Source organism: Diorhabda sublineata, chromosome 3, assembly GCF_026230105.1.
Source record: "Diorhabda sublineata isolate icDioSubl1.1 chromosome 3, icDioSubl1.1, whole genome shotgun sequence".
Lineage (NCBI taxonomy): Eukaryota > Metazoa > Arthropoda > Insecta > Coleoptera > Chrysomelidae > Diorhabda > Diorhabda sublineata.
The window spans coordinates 35,746,455-35,767,084 of record NC_079476.1 but is presented as its reverse complement, the minus strand read 5'-3'; the positions used below and the strand labels follow the sequence as shown (position 1 = coordinate 35,767,084).

The window sequence follows — 20,630 nt, the reverse complement described above, 5'->3', positions numbered from 1 at the left end:
CTGATTCCAAAATTTCCTAATTTTAACATCATTTGATAACTGCATATCTGATTTTTACAAACAATTGACATTACTAGTAATCGACTTTTTTAAATTTTAAAACCATTGTTGATTATTAAAAACCACAGCAAAATCATCTCTTTGTTTAATATCTGGGATATTGCTAGTTAATTAGTTTTTACCCTGTATTATTGTTAAATGTTCTTTTTATAAATATGAGTTGATTGTTTTGGGTTCTTATTTTATTGTTTACATTTTTATTATTTGTTTATTTTCACTATTACTTATTAGTCGTTATACGTTTATATTATCCTTAATTTATATGTTTACCCATAGATCATAACTATTTTCTAAAAATACGATAGGACACAGTCACTTTATTACGTTTAATAATTAAAATCGACAATAAATCACATAAATAACTTTATTTGGAAACAAACTAGTGTTACCAACTTATTTCATGATGTCACACCTTCCCACTCTACTCAGATCTTTTTCCTAGTATCACTGGTGACGTAAATAAGACGTTTTGTTCTACCAGTTGTGGGAAGTATAGTGTTACCAACTTATTTTATGACGTCACACTGTTCCTGTTTACTTAGAACTATTTTCCACTATAACTGTTGACGCGAAGAAGACGTTTTGTTCTACCATTTGTGTGAAGTCCGTTTATACATTTAATGAAATGACGAAATATTGTTCATTGTCTCATTTATTACACATATCTCAATTTATTCTTAACATTTGTTCATTGTGTGTATGAACGGACTTGATTTGTATACGCGGTCATAAATTGGAAGCTACAACTCATTCAATATCAACAGCAGAAGACAGTTATGCCATTACCTATACCAAATTAAGAAATTGTAAATAATGTTCACTCTCCGTATAAAATTCGATAAACATCCAACAAACCGTCAGTCTACGTGGACTCGTCATCTCCGCTATTTACCAATTCAAATGGAGTGGCTTAGTGAGATTTATTTAATTCATACATTTCCTTAAATAAATAGAATTATGGCGTTCTTCTGACCATGGGCAAATTAAGACAGTGAAATTGCACAGTGTAGTGAGAATAAAGACAGGTATGAATTTAATAATAAAGATTTAGATACACAAACACAGCAAGTTATTTTAAATATATTCGAATGTTTAACAATGGAAAATATTGAGCAATCTGAAAATGCAAAGTCATATTAAGAATGCTGAATTAATTATATATATATAGAGTAAAAAATTTTCCATTTATCGAGTAGTCACGGAAGGAATTGCTGTAAAGAAAAACTGAAATCAGTTGACAGAGCTACTCAAGATTTTGTACGTAGGACAATTTATAGTTTATATAAGGAGAACAGGGCTGCGACATTAGAAATAATACAGCAAAAGGTAGCAAATTATCCAGAATACAATTATACCAGTTTAGAAACATTGAGACAACTTTTATCAGCATGTGGTTTTAAACACAAAAAACTGAAAAAACGGGGTAATAACCGAATCGTTCAGGATAGTTCGATGGCGACAAGAATATTTGCGTCAGACAAAAGACTACCGAAGTTCTAATAGACGAAAGGTACAAAAAGGGATCAGTTCACGTCTGGTACCCTTTTTAAACCCCCTTACAGGCATGTACATTTTACTCGTCTATTTATGTTTTATAATTTACAATTCAGTTGTAGCAAGTTAACAAGGTAAAATAATATTTTTTTTTCGAAGTTAAAAGACTACAATTAAGTGCATCTGTCTAAGTATCATATTCTGAAAAGTATTTATAAAAATAATAAATTCATAAAATGAGTTATCTACGCCTATGGTAGATCAAACAAAATTGTCGGCATGGGCTTTTATAATCTGCAATTGATATTGAAAGAACTATACCTGCTACCCTTTAAAACTACCCTTAAATTGGACTCTACAGAACTGATTAACATAAGGACCAGATATAGAAAAGTGTATTGTGGTTTGCAATATATTTATGAAGGATGCAGTATACATGTTATCTAAAATCATAAATTCAGTAAATAAGAAACACATTGAACAGATTAATATGTGCTACATTCGAAATATGTTAGAGGAAATGATGAATAATTAGAGTAGATTTCTTTTTAATTAGTGACCAACAGGAAAATATTGTGAACTTGTGAATAAATAGCTAAACCTGGAGTAATGTATTGATTTATTTTAACTTCCACTTCTTATCTAATGACCCATCAACAGCATCAAATTTCGTGACAGAGATTAGCAGCATCCAATTTATAGCATCCCTAATAGGTAAACAGAACACTGAGGATTATCTTTCACCTTAGTTTCCAATTTATGAACGCATATTAATAAAATACTTCTTATTGTTTATATTAAATTATAATAAATTGGAAGTATTCACATCAAAAAGGGGCTACTCTACATAATAAATTGACTTAATTGGTGATTCCTAATAACAATAACTAAAATCATCACAGTTTACGAGTAAGATTTGTAACTAGTAGATAGAATTATTTGATATAGACAACAATTTAAATTGACTAGAAGAGGTAGTATTCTTTTTATTGCTTGAGTTTCCGATACTACTAAGATTCACAGTATCTGCTTAAATAGATTATTCACGCTCGAAAAAAAGCATCACAATATAATCGATTGATCTAAAAAAGGTACAAGCATAGACCACATTTTATTAGGTTCGTTCCAACCCATCAAAAAACCCTCCTTAGTACGGTGACGATTCTGCGCAATAGAGATTACGTGTTCCAGTCGGTCAGTTCTGTTCTGTGTTCCAACCGATTTAGGTCTCGTTTGTGAACCGTTTTCGGGACGGTCTTTTCGATACTTGATTGATATCAACTACTTATGGAGTGTAGAGAAGGAGGAACGTCTCTTATGGACGGTACGTTTAAAATATGGTCTGAATTCTGTAGGGATAATACGTGGCGCTGATTGTACTATGGGATTGAGATCTGAAGTTAAACACTTACTGTATAAGAAATTATCAAAGTTGTGACTGACGTTTGATTATATTCATGTGAAAAGCTGTGCAATCCTTAATATCTTATTAGATTTTTATTTTTTATTAAGAACTTGATATATTTCTGTACCTGCTTGCATAAGCTAATTACCAATGATATTTTAACAAAACTATAATTATTATATTAGTTACGGATAAAATTCAATATTTTATTTTAATCAACCAAAATGTTTTTTTTATACTATTTCATTATTGTTACATGATTCTACTTTTGTTTCATATTAGAATATATGTATTATCTAAACCAAATAAATAGCTAAATAATAAAGCTAATTTAACGAGATTCTGTTTTGTTAATCGTTTCATTATTTTAATACTACTAATTTCATTATCACGGTGCATTATTTAAAGCATTACTATACAGTTTTTTTTAAATCAGCGCGTAAAATTCAAGCGAATACCCTCTATAATCAGCGCCACCTATTTACCCATCAAAAATCAGCTCACATTTTTTAACCCAGAGACGGTCCTCCTTCTCTACACTCCATACAACTACTGTTACAAGAACAGTGCAAAACAGGAAATTGCGCAGAAAATATCATTTAAACGCTTCCAATAACCGTTCCAAGAACGGTCAAGACTAGTAGGTTGGAACAAACCTGTAGATTTTTTTAAATTATGGGTTCAAATTTCAACAAGTAATTTGTTACAATGTCATATTTAATGTGACGTAAGAGTATGAACTTCGTGTTTATTACCAAAGTTGAGGTAATTCAAGATTCAATACTTGTGGATAGTGTTCAAAGAAAGACGTGGAGACATTTGATTTGTAGTTTGATGATATATGAAATATCTACGGATAAAAATATTATATTGAATCGAACGTAGAGCTCCATTTAAACTACTACAAACATTTTATATTGATTGATAAGGTTAATTTATGTATGATGAAACGGGTTGACACTGTAACACCGAAGATAGAGGCGGTCATCGAAGCAATAATTAATCCAAAGTGAAAAGTGTAAACGTTAGATCATATTCGACCAATCAACTCTCTACCGTAGTGCGTGGTTTTGTAACCATTCAAATTTTAGAAAATGACATTCAAGAAACTTGATATTGTCAATTTTGGACTAATGCAACTATTGTGGTTCAATATTATGTTCACACCAGCTTATGAAAGTGGATAGATACAATGTTAAAAGAAAGTTTTTGACGTATATGATTACTATATTCAGCTATTTTAATTATTCCTCAACGGTTCATCATACTAGCACTTATTTACGAGACAATCTGTATTATCAAATATTTTTCTTGAGACTCTCTTCATAATTTCTGGATGTCACTTGAAAATTATGATATTTGAAGCTAGTAACTCATTAGTTTTGAGAAAGTTTTAGCTATCATATCGATACTAAAGTAAATTTTTGATACGTGCATAACTCTAGCAATGAAGCTCAATGTTCTGGAACTAGTTTTCGATTTATTCATTGAATGTAGGTAAGATATCGATATAAAATTTAATATTTGCATTCTGATTGTGGTTTCTGTAGATACATTGTATTCTCATCGTTTTATTTATTAATAGATTTTGATTACAATCATATTTGTAACCGATCTGCTCTTTTTTATTTTAAGTGTGAACTAAGTTGATTAAGAATATGAAAATATGTGTATTTCCTATTAAATATTAAAATATGGTGCTCATAAAACATTTTTTGGACCTATACTAATAGTTGAAGCTGAAGATTCATATCAAACCGATCAAGTTTTCATTGGTCGAATACGAACAACATAAGTAAATAACACAAATGGAGCTGGTGTAGTCGCAGAGTATTAACCACGATTTTTTCTGGTTCCGAGCATATATGGAGTATTTCTATATGGACACTTTCTATAAGTGAAAGCTGTTCCGACAAAGTATAACAGAATGGCAACGATTTCTCTATCCTTCGAGATCTCAGCTCGGTTCTGCGCATTCTCAAGCATGCGCGGTATAGATAAAGTGTCTCGAACGAGCGAGAAAATGCATATTTTCGGCAACTTAACGTAGGGACTAAAATTTTATCCAAGGTTCTGAGTTCAATAATTGAGTTTTTTCTCTCGTGATGTAACAGTAACCTTTGATCTAATGACACAAAATTGAGGAACAGTGAAGATGAAATCACTGAAGCGTATGCAGTATTGAACACGTCTTTTAATTTGAAGCCGTAAAAAATTAAATTGATTATAATGCCCAATACAGAATCTCGCGAGGCGCATCCATTACGTACTTTGATTCGTGCCCGAAAAAACAACATGGAGCGGTGCAACAGAGAGGCGAGGCGAATTAAGGCAAGAGCACTGTTCACACTCTCGCTCTTGGGTTTCCTCATGTAACCTCGTAGCGAGTGTTATTATAACAATTCAATCACTACAAACATCTCTAGATTTATAGATTTACATATATTTTTTACATACTCGATGTTTTAGATCAAATAAGAATTTATCACAAATTATTATTAGCTTATCACAAATTATTTAACGTTTAATCACAGTTTATTAGTTTTTTTTTTTAATTTTGATTTGAGTAGGTTTCAAAAGTTTACATTTAACATGAGTAAATATTTCCGAATTTCAATTAATTTAAAGTTAAAATTCAATTCGCTAATTTTATTTTTAAGATTAATGTTTTAATAAGAACAAATATTAAGTATATACAGGGAGGCTGACAAAAATAGTTAGATTTTATTCGATCGAGTTAAACGATAATTATTAAGTTGATTATGGTGTTTTGATTCCGCATTTAACCTTTCACGTACATTAAATTATAACCATTGAGACACCAAAGGAAGGAAATAATTCTAGTTGATATAAAGAAATATCATAAATAGAAAATATAACTAACAGTTTCTAAAATATATATTTGTTTTGATTTAATTGTTTTTAATACGTTTAGATGTAAATGGCGGTTTGTATAAAAGGTACTTGGACATTGTTGGATTAAAATGTTACTATATATGTATCTGAAGAAAGTTTATAAACTCACTATCGTCGAGTACCTCAATGGTTATCGCGCCAAGATTAATATTTTCAGTAACTCAATATTGAATATTGTCTACATGGAGGAGAGCGTGTCCAAAAATATCTCTTGTTTTTTAAAATAAAGTTTCTTGGACCCAAGATGTTTTTTCATCTAAATTGACAACCGAACTATGTTCCGAAGAAGATTTATCATGACCTACTAGAGTAGACGACGATTTTGATGAAGGTATAGGTTCAATATCCACGGGAACTGTCAGTCTTATGCTCCTTCCTCGGTAGCAGGCGCCATCGTCACTATTGACGTCACTATCACTGTTTGCATCGCTGTTTGTGCTTATTTCGTTCATTTCGTGTTCTGTATCTTCGTCGTCGTCATCAAATACAGAATCGCTAGAAAATGATTGTACTTCGAAGTCTGGAATATCAGTTCCTAAACAAAAAATAATTAAAAATAGTTTTTTTTTTGATATTCCATATTGTTATTATATAAAAATGTTTCTATTTATGAATTTTAATTGAAATACTATCAAGTGTGAAACTTTCCTTTATGCTACTCACAAAATTTCCAAGAAGATGATCACAAAAATTCCTTTTACCTATTATTCTAATAGAAAATAGCTCCTGACCTCATATCATGAACAAGTTGAGGCAAAATTTGGTAATTATTTCAAAGTTTATATGTCCATCGCAATAGGAAAAATTTAAGAAGGCAAAATTTGCCTAATGGAAATAGCCTACTATTTATTGCTCTTTGTATCAAATCTTAAATACTAAAACACATGTTTTTTGAATATTTTTAGAGTCTGTATACACAAACTATTATACAAATATCTACGGAAATTGTATTTTTTCAATTCAACCATATGGAATTAACTGATATTAATATTTAATAAAGTACTGCATCAAAATGAAAAACATGGCAAAAAAGTGATGAACAGCATAAAACAGACATTTAATTATTTTAAAATAAACTGAATAATAATGGCAGCTTTGGTTTTTCTTACGAAACACGTAGCATTTATGCGGAAGAGGACAAGAAGTCTGTGTACAACATGTGTTGGTTCCAACTTCGTTCCAGTGTTAGGTACTCTTTCTACGCGGGTCAAAAAACCGATTTTTCATGGCCAAGACTCCAATGCCAACAGTGGAAGCAAAACATTCGTCGAATGACATGCGCACTACGACCACATGATGCGACCAATCATACCATCATCCCACTTTCGCATGCGAGTTATATCACTGCGAAAAAATCGATTAAAAATCACCAAACAATCACATGTCTATAAAGCAAAATTAAAAAATGCGGCAGCAGCTAAATAATTTTATGGCTCTCTCGACCGCTCGATAGGGAGGAACTTAAACGTTTCACATGGTTTGATTGGCTCAACCTTATTGTTAATTTGTGGTTAATCTATGCATTATAGACATGTGATTGTTTGGTGATTTTTAATCGATTTTTTTCGTAGTGATATAACTCGCATGCGAAAGTTTTGAAACACCCGTATACAAAAATATTTTCTTGCAAAAATTGACAAAGGAAATGGCTTAATGTTGATTCCTATAACGTAATTCATATAGTTAAAGCTAGAAGCTTTCTTGCTTTTCAATTGATTAAATTTACGGGAATAGGTACCAATAGGTACTAAATGTTATATCAAAATTTATTTCATACTCTAGTTCGGTCTACAAAAGCACCATCTAGTTCGATAAACTTGCCGTAACGCTTACAAATATTTTTAATTACATTTCAAAGCTATTAAGGGGTAATTTCAGTGCCTTGGCTTCAATTTTCTTCATTGTTCATTCCCTTCTTCCTTTAGTATTTCCTCCTTCCTCCAGCACCATTCTCATAATTATTCTCTTGCTCTTCGTACTGTAACGATTTGTGTTCTTTTTGACCTTTTGTGTATCATCATTAATACTTTGTTTATAGGTCTTTTCCATATACCTTCTGCCATTTTCACACGGTTATATACTTTGCTGATGCTTTTTCTTTCCAATAGTTCCAGTTTATTCTCATCTTCTTTTTGTAATTGTCCATGTTTCCAAAGTATATAGAACAACTGGTCTTATAATTATTTCATAAGCTCCGATTTTGACTGCCCTTGAAAGTTTTTTGCTCTCAAATTGATAAACTTTATCGAAATCATATTTTCTTTAACTCACTATCCATTTAATATTTTTTATTTTATCTTTGTCTTCAGTGTGTATCTATTTTTTTCCCTCCATTCATTTGTGAGTCAAATTTCTTTGATTCGTGTTCCCTTTTTGTTATTGTCTCCAAAGTAATATTAGAAATTGCTAGATTTGTCGATTTGAGTAGCCAAAGCTTATTCAACTATCTACGGAACATCCATACTGGCTTCAACAGTTTATTATCCAGTAGAAGTTATCGACTGTTCAATAGCGGCCAGTTTGTGAAGATATGACTACATTTATCTCATGAAAACACCATCTGGAAAGGAGGTGTAGTGGTTTCATGGTAACCGTATGGATGCTACGATTAACTATCGGAGGCTAGGGCATTAGTTTTTCTATTATGATGTGAATATCATCCTTAAATTCAGACAAACTCACGTGGAGAAGAGGAGAGACAAAATCAATGATGATGCTGAACTTACCACAAATCTGGATAAGCTTCGAGTTATTTAGCTTTTGGCAGAATTCAACCCTTACTGCCGGCTTAAGGTACACTTCAAGATGTAGGAAAGGAAAATAATAAAAGTAGAATGCCTTCATTCACAGATAGATGAGACAAACTCCTCAAACTGGAGGACGAGAATCCTGCAGCAAAGTAGACGGTAAGTTGAAGCTAAAGATAGTGGTAGACCTAATCAGAGAGCATTTAGACGATAGTTATTACAGATACAACTCGAACGATTCTTCAAGTCTAAAGAGATTAGAGTGAGTACTGCAAGGGTAATTAGGATCGACTGGACCTCCCGATTCTATAAGAAGTTATTTGTCAATTATTGTTTAAATATTTCGTTTTTCTTTGTAGTGTTTTTGCAAAGTGGTTTTTAGACATTTTGAAAAAGAATTAATACTACAAAACGGTAGATTTTCTCGCCAAATCGTCGCTTAGCATTAAGTTTTTGTTATTAATATTTAACTGAATTTATAACGTTAGATTTTCAACGTCCATTTAATACCCTTTTTATGAACACATTAGAAGGAATTTTCGACGTCTACCTCACAGTTTCTTGCGCCATTAAAAACACTTTTACCACTTATTACAAAAGAAACTGTTGTTCTAATTATTGAATTGCTGCAATACGGAATGTAAATGTCGATTTCTGAAGAGTATCTATAGTTCAAATAAACTTTGAATATAACGTAACCAGTTTGATGTATTTTGAAGCTGAAGGTAAATATTTTGAGCTGGTTGACGTTGTAGTTTAATTAATCGAATATTTTGAAGTAATACATACAGTGTGATGTAGACTCAAATCGTTATGAATACTTTTTGTTTCAAAATACAAAATGAATAAATGAATCTGGCTTCAGGGATAAATTCAAGGTAAGCAAACCAAATAAATTTCTTTGAATGGTTTGTTGGTAAATAGAGAAAGCAGGGAAGAAAGGTAATATATTTCAGTAAATATTTATTTACATTATTACACCTGAGTAAATATTATAATGTACAATGGTTTCTTTACACATGTCAGCAATTCTAATGAGAAGTCTGTAATATTACATTAATTATATACTGAAGAAGTTGCTCCGGCTGGAGTGGGTAAAATCCTTTGAAGTTGAATTCACTAATCCTTTATACCACAATAATATGAAGAATAAGTGAAAATAATGAGGTGTTTAAAGCGGGATTATCGTTTAGTACGGGTAGAAAAATTGTATTCCTCACATTCGAATTCTTCCGAACACATTTCTATAAAAACTAAATCTATTTCACTCTTCGCGTTAATGTTTCTGATTTAAGGCAAAGCGGGGTCTGTTGAGCCGCAGTTTCAAATGCTCCACAATTTACAAATCAAAAACGGAACGTGCTAATATAAGTATAGAATTGATAAAACAAGCAGTAGATGAAGTCCTTAACGATTCAAGCATCCGCAAAGCTGTTAAAGATAACAAAATAGATAGAACTACGATCTCGAAGTATGTTAACCTTGAATCTGATGTGGTCAAGTAGTACAGAAACATAAGCCAAGTTTCTTTAATTTAACGAGAAAAAATATTGGAAGACTATCTTTCTTTTATGTTTTATGGTGTAAGGACATCATATGTACAGGACATCTATTAGAAAACCAGAACCGCCCAGATTAGGAAGGGCGACATCGTCGTCGGTTTGTTTTATAACAGGATAGGTATAGTTATGGACTAGTATCAATTCCCAGCTTCCACAATATGAAATATGGACGAAACTAAACTGGTGTTCCAACTGTCTTGAAATCAGGTAGAGTAATAGCAGCTCAAGGGAAGTATACGTGGCTCTTTTACGTCAGGAGAATATGGCTCTAATGGAACATTTATTGCGGCTGCAACTAGAAACTCAGTTCCTTTGATGTTTGTACTTTCTCTGAAACACTATTTTATTGCAAATGGAGCTCTAGTTACCAAGATTGAGCTCATCGTGCACATTTTTTTCCGATACGGAATTTATTTATGTTTTTATGACAAATCTCAAATACGAGGGCCGCTTTTATCAAACTTCGATAGGCTATAAATAAAAGACAAGTTGATATAAAACAATAATTTTATGACCAAAAGATTGGTACAATTACTTATAATTCATTGCGGTTTTGTATCATTTATACTGTTACTTATACTGTTAGATTAGTTAAGGTGCTCCAAGTGAAATTCTCAAATTCCGTTCTTTTCTTTTCCAATACTGTATAACTGTTCAAAAAAGATAGAATATGGAAGTTTTATGCGAGGTCGACTTGGAAAATAGAATTTGTTTTTGAACTGACTAAAGAAATATGAAATTCAAATATGCCTTGTTACATTTTCCACCGTTTTATGCGGCGAAGTGAAAATCTGAAAAAAACATTGAAACTCGCGAAATACTGTGCTATCCAAAACAATGAGGCCCTCGGTAAATAAGGAGGTGAAGTGGTGGATAACATCAATAAAAGAAAGCTTCAGAATAGGGAGGACGACATTGTTGGAAAACGTCGAACAGAGTGTCCAATATTTTTAAAATTCTCCTTAATTGGGGATGACAACGAAATTCGATTTGATAAACGTTACTTTTTTTACAAAATTTCAAGCAATTCTTCAGTAAATTGATAAATAATTCATTTTCAATTGTATAGAAGTAGTTATATTTCTAATGTATTAAATCCAATCAATAAATTAAGCTGGTACTATAAGTAGATGTGTAATATATAACCAAAAAACAGTGAATATTTTTTGTAAACCCCGTTTTGTTATACAATACTGATTTGGTATGACTGTTCAACAAAACAAAGAAAGGATTGTTCAAATGAGTATACCCTTATATAATTAGAATTTTTGGTTAATTACGACTAAAACTAATTGTTCACTCCTATATAATCAATGTTTATAGTTACTATTTAAACATGTCTCGCAGGTCTGTACCACTTTAGTCTTCTCATCTCACAATTCTTCTATTAGTTGATTGCCGAGCACATTACACTTTGATACGTTCACTATATTTTTCACTAAACTTCTGAATCACCTTCTTTAGTGGAATTCTTAGATTATTCACAATTACGTCAATGGGAACATACAACGATGGTTCCAGAATTATCTAGCCCAACAAATATCGATAGCCCTTTTATAATATGAATCGTCAAGCTTCTCAAAATAGCAATTAACATCACCTCTTTATTGCTCGAAAAATATTTGACCACCGAGCCATTTTCTCAATTCTGGGAACAGAACATAATCTGATGGGTCTAAATTTAGCGAATGTGGTGCACGAGGTAGCAATTCAAACTTCAATTCATTAATTTTGGCCATTACGATAACAATGTGTGAGTTGGTGCATTGTAAGAAATTATAGATGAAGAATGTTGAAGAAGATTATTGATATCGAAAGAACTAATACCAATAATTACCACAGAAAAATTACTATGGAAATACAGAAAAAAGATATTAGGGATAACATAGGAATAATTGAGGTAGGGGCATTCAATGAAAAAGCAAATTCAGTAAATTGTAAATCTTATAATAAAGTTTCTTGTAACAAAATTTGTGTTAGTCTTGATAAAACTACATTTTTTCTTAGCCAAATGCGGCCGTTTTACTTGATTTCTTCGCTCAAACGCTGCAAAAGTTCGCAAAAACATTGCTAAACACTCAATGAAAACATCTTCACGACATAGTTTTTGTTCCATCGTGAGCAAACGCGGCACCCATCTGTCACATAGCTTTCTGTCCAAATTTTCAGTTGATATGCAATGTAATGCATTTTTTTAAATGCCTACTATGTTTACTAGCTCTCGTACATTCAATCTACGATCATCCAGTACTACTTTATGAATTTTCTTCTATATTTATGGAGCCGTCACCTCACTTGATCGACCACTGCGCTGGTCTTCGCATGTGGTCCAGCCTCGTTTAAACTCTGCTACCCAATATTTTACTGTTGATAACGAAGGAAGAGTCTCATCCAAATTAGAATCTAGTTCAGCTTTTATATAGGTTGGGCTAACGCCTTTCAAATAAAGTATTATATCATATAACGTTGACATCTTCAAACTTGAAACATATGCTGTATAGATTGTGCACTTTATAATCCAGTGGTATTTTTCAAGCAACTACCGCCATCTTTAGGTCGGACTAGGTACTTCTGGGACCATCCTCGTATTGGTATATTCTAATTCACTTTTTACGAGATTTTGTATAAAAATTCATCCTATTTATCACTTTTCTGGACATATCTAATAACAAACGAATTTCTATAAATCCAAAAAGAAAAAAAATTTTAACAGCATGAACGAGATTTGAATCCACCACCGAGGAATTCTGAGGTTGAAGCCTCAGACCGCTCGGTTAACGAACGTAACTAAAGTGATGGGATATACTAACAGTACTAACCAACTTTCTCTTAGTATAACTTAGTTACAAACAAACCTGCATACAGGTAAATTTAGGCCCAAGTCAGGGATAAATATGAAAAAGTAAACATTTCTAAAGCTAACGAAGCAGTGAATTACCAAGAAATATTCAAATCCAATTAAATCAACAAATGAATTGACATAAATACCATATTCAACGATGCAAAATAAAATGCACGGCCTTAATTTCGTAATTTCGACGGAAAGAAACGTATCTCTGACAAATTCCAAGATTGATGAATGGAATTTGAGACAAAAAATATTATATGCGATTCATACAACCCAAATGTTATCCTCATTGTCCAATTGATTGTGGAGTTGTAGCCGTTGATGCATTCTTTAAAATGGCCAAAAATTTTTGTAACCTGTCGGTATTCGGCTTATTGCATATTGGAAAAGTCTTTAGGATAAAAAATAATTATATATTTTTTGAATATTTTTTTTCTCAGTAATTAATTATAAAAACTGTTGGAAAACAGCTTGAGTCAAAATGATCAAAACTTCAAGTTGTCTAAACTTTGATTCCAATAAATATTATTTTTAGTAAAAATGATTCGAAAGTATTCTGATTTGAATGACGTATATATATTTCTTATAAAAAAAATCACTATTTTCTATTTTTAACAACGAAGACTTATCATAGTACGTCCTTAAAATTGAAACAAACATTCGGAATTCGTTAATCCGATATAAATGTTCATCATTTGACATTAGAATTGTTTAAAATCGGTAAAAAACATCAGATTTAACACATATGTTTCCAATGTAAATGAATCACACAGTAGAACAGTTTACTAAACCGATGGCTGTTCTAGAGTTCGTATTTTTCGTAGAAAATTCTAGAATAAATGACTGTTATAAATCATAAATGAGTTTTTGATGATAGAATACATTTGTGGGATTTTATTTAAATGTGAAAGTTTCTACTCAGAGGCAGAAGAACAGAAGATTTTGTAATTTATCTATTGGCGTTGGATTTAAACTTTTACCACATTGAAATAAACAATTTATACTTACCTAATGAACTATTACAACTACTAATAGAAGCTAAAGGAGCTAGCTTCGGTTTTAAATTCGGAATATCGACAACTCTGTCGTACAGTCCTCTATTACTCCCGCAAGGAGATCCTCCGGGAGTAGGATGAGTAACTCTAATATCTATAGGGTAATAAAAATCGTACATCTCCGGGACATCGGAGAATTGACATTGAGACAATTTGCATTTGTGTGCAGGCATTGGAGGAAGTCCCAAAGTTGTAGAAGAATCTCTACGTTCTAAATATGAACTGCCTGATGATGAACAGGTGATATTGCTGGGTCGTCTTGGGATGTCAAGATTGCTGGAAAAAAGAAATTGGATTCATCAATATGATGTGAACCAAACAATTTTACTTCTAAATTTCAGTATTCCCTCATCTCTAGATCATTATAGTAAGTTTAAGTAAAAATTAATGTGGGCGATTCGTTACTCAAGTTGATAAGTTTTCAAAAATAATAAAAAATATCTACTCGTATATCGGATCATAAACAGAAGATTTACAACTTGAAGACGGAAGACAAATACCAGCCACTAAAGAATACATAATTTGGGAATAAAAATTACAAGCAACGGAAGAAAGGAATCAGAAATAAAAGTACGAAAAGTCATTGGAGTACTGAACTACGTACTATGGTCCAGTAAAAGAGAAAACATCAAATATTTAACACAAGAGCTTTGTTTTGGAGACTACAGAAATGAAAATAGTTCGAAGAATAGCGGGAAGAACACTAATGGATTGAGAAAGGAGTGAAAACATAAGACAAACATGCGGGATAGATAACATCTATGACTGGGTACTGGATAGAAAGATAAAATGGAATGAGCACATTGACCGCATAACGGAAGAACGAATTGTGAAAATATCAAAGGACAAATCACCAGCAGGACAAAGAAACCTTGGAAGACCTCGGAAAAGATGGAGTGACAACCTCCCAGGTGACTGAGAAAAGGCAATGATGTGAAGAAAAACAGGCAATGATGCCTACATACAGCAGGAAGAAGAAGAAGAAGCTTTGTATTATACGGATATGAAACGTGGCAGCTGACGACAAGAATGGAACAAAGATTTTTGGCAGCGAGCAGCAAGAATTTTAAAGCTCAAACATATTCCAGAAATCACAAGACGAGAAATGATGAATATTAAGGAAACCATACTGGACAATATACGAGGTCTGGCTATTAAATAACGAGACTGCACGCCTAGAGGGCACCCTAGATGGGTGGGGTAAGAAACTAGTAGTGCGTTGGGTATCTAAGTATCTTGTCTATGCACATCCCAAAACATGTTTCTGTCTCTATTATATTGTGCAGTAGCGGTTTGAAACTAACGTGTTTTCTTCTCGTGACAAAAACCATGTATGACGGTAAACAGGAGCAACGTATCAATCTCGTTAAAGTGAAAAAAACTCCGACTGAGTATTATAAATTGTTGGAAGAGGCCTATGGGGACAATTCTCTAGCTCGTGCGCGTGCTTTTGAGTAGTGTAAGCGCTTTAGTGAGGACCGAAAGAGCACTGAAAATGACCAGCGCTCAAGTCGCCCTGTGACTCTTTCAAATCCGGAAACAGTGACCAAAATCAACCAAATTGTGCGTGCAGATCGTCGAAAAGCGTTCCGGATGGTTGCCGAGGATGTAAACGCCCACAAAGAAACGGTTAGAAAAATTTCACACGAGGAATTACACATGACAAAAATCTGTGCGAAGTTGGTGCCAAAAAATCTGACTCCTGACGTCAACGGATCTGCTCAGATTTCCTTAAAAGGTTAAAAAAACATCTGCTTTGAAAGGGACCCGATTTGAGTCGATGGAAGCGGTAAATCAAAAAACGGTAGAGTTCCTAAAGACACTCACCAAAGAAGACTTCCAGTACTGCTTCGATCAATGCAAAAAATGTATGGAAATGTGTGTGGCAAAGGGGAGCATTCGAATGTAGAATAATTTTCATAATAAAACACTTTTTTGTAACCAGTCTCGTTATTTAATAGCCAGACCTCGTACATCAAGTTAATCAGATGTGCAGAGGATGACTGAGTATGGAATACCAAAACAAATAGATATGCAAGCAAGATATGCAAAATTGATCGGGAGCTGTAGAGTTTAAATTACGAAGCTTGAAAAGCTTCTTCAGCAATTTTTGTGAATATTCTCGCAAATTCAAACTGGTAGAACATGATTTGAACTTGCAAAAAGGAAACAGAAAACAAATTTTTTCAAGGGCAAAATTATTTGATGGGGAACTACAGGAATCGCAAAAAACTATCTTCGACTTTGGAAAATTTTATTCCTGCTAAATTGCACTATAATAGTTAAACATCAAAAGTGTTTTTGAAAATTACCGAATAATAATTGCCACATAGTGTGGCATCAACACGTGGTTTCTAGTTTGTTGATTGTATATAAATAAATGATTAGGTTATATTCCAACTGATGCACTAACCACGTAAGTCCCGGTCAATGTGTATACGTGACTATGTAACATTATACAAAATATCTGTCAGATAAAATGATAAATATAGTTCAAGGATGAGTTATGGTCGACAACATGAAACAATGTATGGACAGATTTACTCTCGTTACTTTTAACAAGTAATGAAACTGAATTTTGAAGATAAAATGAAGAAATGGTTAGTTTTATATGTCATTTTTTGTTTGAGTTTGGACCAACCAAATTTAATTATTCTAAATTTTTTGTTAGGCATTTTAAAATTCACGTGATTTCTCACTGTTTAATGTTTCCAATAATTTTATTCAATTAGTTTTCTCCTATTAGTCTAGGAAAATTTAGAAATACGCCGAAATTTGTCTCTTATTTATTCATTCTTGAGCAAAATCCAAGAATTCTGATGTAGGTTTTTGAATTTCAAATATAAGTTACTTTAAAATGTTCGGACTAAATCTGTTAAGAATTTTTAAGAACCATTTCCCTGGATGAGCAAATTGGCCCACGAATTCTGCGGTAGGCTCTTGAATTTTAAAGTTACTTTAAGACAAGTTACTTTAAACGTACGGAATAAATCTTTTGGATAAGAATTTTTATAATCATTTCGCTGGTAGGAGTGAGAATATAATTTTTTTTTGTGGTAAAACTTCAATTAACATAAAGGCTGTAGATCTTTTACTTTTGCATAAAAATGTTTTTTAAAGATTAAAGATTACAGCTGTTAAAATCTCTGAAAAAATTCAAGCTGTGCTCAACGGAAAGATATTTTCAATCATATACGAGTTTTTAAAATAATATCGTAGTATTTCAACGAGTTTCTAAACCTATAATTATCATTCTTTAAGCTATAATCACAGCAACTCTATAAATAGTGATAAAGATCAATCTCGTATAATCTTAGAAGATCTACAATTGGTTTGACTTTTTTAAACTTCTGTCAGATGCAAAATGTATTATACATCATCATATTTATACGTAAAAACTGCAATCTGCACAATCAGCGTTTTCTAAATAAAATAATAGTTTACTGAATACAACTTTGATTATGATATACGTTGTAAATAAACATAATTAATATCGTATTAATAAATGAAATTAAATTATTACAATGTAACTTCCTTGTTTCGTTAAACATAAAATAATTATACTAATAATTTGCTACAATTAGAGTAGACATAAAAATCTCATTCATATATGCCAGCAATACTCTGTGAATGATTAACGGTCAAATTAATTCTTTTCGGGTTCGAAGCTAACGACGTGCGTTGGATTGTTGATTTTTTGAGCACGCAAGGTTCGTTTGAAAGGACTTTTCAACCCGTTTTTTTCTTTTTGCTCTAACAAAGATCATTTGTGGTTCGTTTCTTTTAATCCCACGAGAATGTTTTCCAACTTTTTGTTCTCTTTTAACATAATCTATATTTTAATAGAACAAAGATATTTTTTCAATAATTATCAAATTTATCACCCGTACTGGATACAGTACAGTATATTTGTGATGTTTTTGATAAAATTTATTTTATTTCACATCGTTTTTCGGGGCGGTTTAAATATGATAGAGGCAAACACAAAGACTCATTTATTTATAATCGAAAATATTTACAGAAATTAACAGTTTTTCTAGGTAATTACCCTTATAAGTTGGACATTTCTGCAACCTCCCTGGAAGCTTTTTGTTGCCGGTATCGGGCAACTTTATTCTAGATAGATAGATTTAGAGTGTTGGTGACAGCTCTGAGCGTAAATATATATATAGGAGCTAGGAGCTGGGACCTAAAAATGAAGTCGTGCATGTAACATTAGACTCTTGGTAGTTCAAGAAGACTAACCCCAAATTTTTGCTGGTTGGTCAATACAGAGATCTGTACGTCGTGGTCGATATCGTTTTGATGTAGGTACTTATAGGCTGCAAGCGAAAATACGTAACTCTCGATTCTCACTTGAGATTTTTCGATTTCAATTTGGACCTCACCGTACAGCTCCCTGTATTGACCAAGCTGACAGCAATTTTAGATTCAGTCTTCTTAAACTACCAAGTGTGTGAACTGCTAGGAGCTATCATGTTACGTGTTGTTTTTTTGACATCGGAGGACTTCTTGGTGGTTCAAACATATGGTAGTTCCAAGGTGATAACTATGCACTGTAGGTTGCTGGAGAGTTCTAGTTCTCGTATCTCCCACCCCAGTTCTAATATTTTATCGACGCACGCCGGTGAGATGGTATGAGGGTACGCGTTATCCTGGAGAAGAATTGCATTTCGTGCTAGAATTTTACTCCATTTCTTGCGTTAAGCAGGTTTCACTTGTATTTTCTGAAGTATAGTAGTAAGTACAGTAGTATAAAGTATTTATGGAAAGTCATGTGCGCAGGAAGTCAACGCACAGCATTCAACGTCGGTCCCAGAATACAGTACACATAATCTTAACCGCGGACCTTGTTGTCTTAGATGTACTCTACACTACAAATACTAATGTAGAGTACAGCTGAAATTTTTCGAACAATTATCTTACGGTCCTCCAAAATGAGTTAATCTAAGCGGTGAATGTTTTCTGATGTTATGCTGGTTCATGATCGACAATCATGTGGCTCATTTTCGATGGTTTGGCGGTCATCTTTGAATGCTTTGTCCCATTTAAAAACAGTAGACCTACCGACCACTAACTCGGGTAACTCGGCTAACACATAATAAAGCCGCGATATTCAAAACATACAGGCGCGCCGTCTATAGCGTTTGTTTGGATCATATTTGAACCACCCTCGTAAAACAGTATATTTAATCCTTCTTTCCACATCCCTTCGTGTTCTGGCAATATATTTAAGTTCAATTGAATACATTGAGAAGAAGTTGGAATGACTATGAATCTTAAACTTTTTGAAAAACTCATACTATTCAAAAACATCCATCCTGTAAAACATTTTCATATTCGAAATGAGTGAAGCATCATTCATGCACCCTAACTATCATCCCAAACCACCACTGTTATCCTGACAAGCAATTTCTTTGTTAGAATTACCTCTATTCGTAATAAATCCCCATGAAGCATTCATAGTCAACAATGGTCTGATTTTAAAACAAATTGAGCGTAGCTGTGGACGTTCACTCGGCAATATGAGTCGAGAGAGTGTAGATAGGACGGACTCGGTGTTTATAACTTCCTCTATACTCAAAATCACAACGGGACAACATTTAGAAGCTTAGTTACGCTATCCTAACCTAATCCTTATAATGGGAAAGGATGTTTGCGAAAGTGTGGATTTTCTGAAAGCTCGCTTTAACGCGATTACGAATAGTAGGATTAAAAATTCACGTTATTTTCTTAAACGTGATATAGCTATGTGTATGTAATAATCTTTTATTTTATTTTATTCGAACAGTTTCAATTAAATAATCTACGTGCGATTATTTCAATTATATAATTTTGTTTATGTAAAAAGTAAGCACAAGATGGAAAACCCTTTTACACTCGAGTAGTTCGAGTAGTGTCTGCCGTATGGAGATACCTCTGAATATTGATCTAGAACATCTGTAGGTTGTAGTGCTCGGGAAATACGTGCCTTGGTAGCCGATTTCACGGGTTTGCACTTCTCCAAAAATTGTCCTGGGTGTCTGCAGGCCACTTGCAAAAACTGATCTAGGTGAAATTATGCTAAAAAGAGCGTTTGACGTGGTAGTATCCGTAAAACAGAGTCAGGTCAGCAACCTTTATTCTATGCTCTAAGCTGTCCAAGTTCTGGTCAACTCTGGATTGCCTATAAGTCGAACTGCTCTCTTCTGTATTGAATCGAGCATCTTCAGAGTATGCTTGGGAGCCGAGCTCCAAAAGTGCGAGCACTATTCCAAAGATGAACGAATCTGGGCCTCATAGAGGATTAGAAGCTGTTGCGGAATATATACTTTTGTGGTCTCAAAGATGGCTCCAAGTTTTAGTGAAGCTGCCTTGGTTAATAGCATAATAGCAATCTGGGTCTTTGCCGGATAAAACTTAATCAGATTGCTTCTATCCCATTCCAGAATGTTTTCAAAATCGGTATTGGTGGTGGTGTAGTAGCCGAGTTTATAGGGACGGTTGATTTGAACGACGACACCAGTTAGCTATCGTCGGCGAAGCTATAGATGTTTATAGTTT

At 33.0% G+C, this 20,630-nt stretch overlaps 1 protein-coding gene across 1 annotated transcript in view; it reads right to left on the bottom strand.

Annotated features, from left to right (window-relative positions):
* Positions 1–254: 254 nt before the first annotated feature.
* LOC130441345 (uncharacterized) overlaps positions 255–20,630 on the bottom strand; it is a 143,505-nt gene continuing 123,129 nt past the window's right edge. Inside the window, exons 4-5 of the mRNA XM_056774972.1 lie at positions 14,041–14,363; positions 255–6,410 (exon numbers count right to left, since the gene is read on the bottom strand). Of these exons, the coding sequence (XP_056630950.1) occupies positions 6,094–6,410; positions 14,041–14,363 (640 nt within the window). The 3' untranslated portion in view covers positions 255–6,093. The remainder of the gene's footprint in view (positions 6,411–14,040; positions 14,364–20,630) is intronic.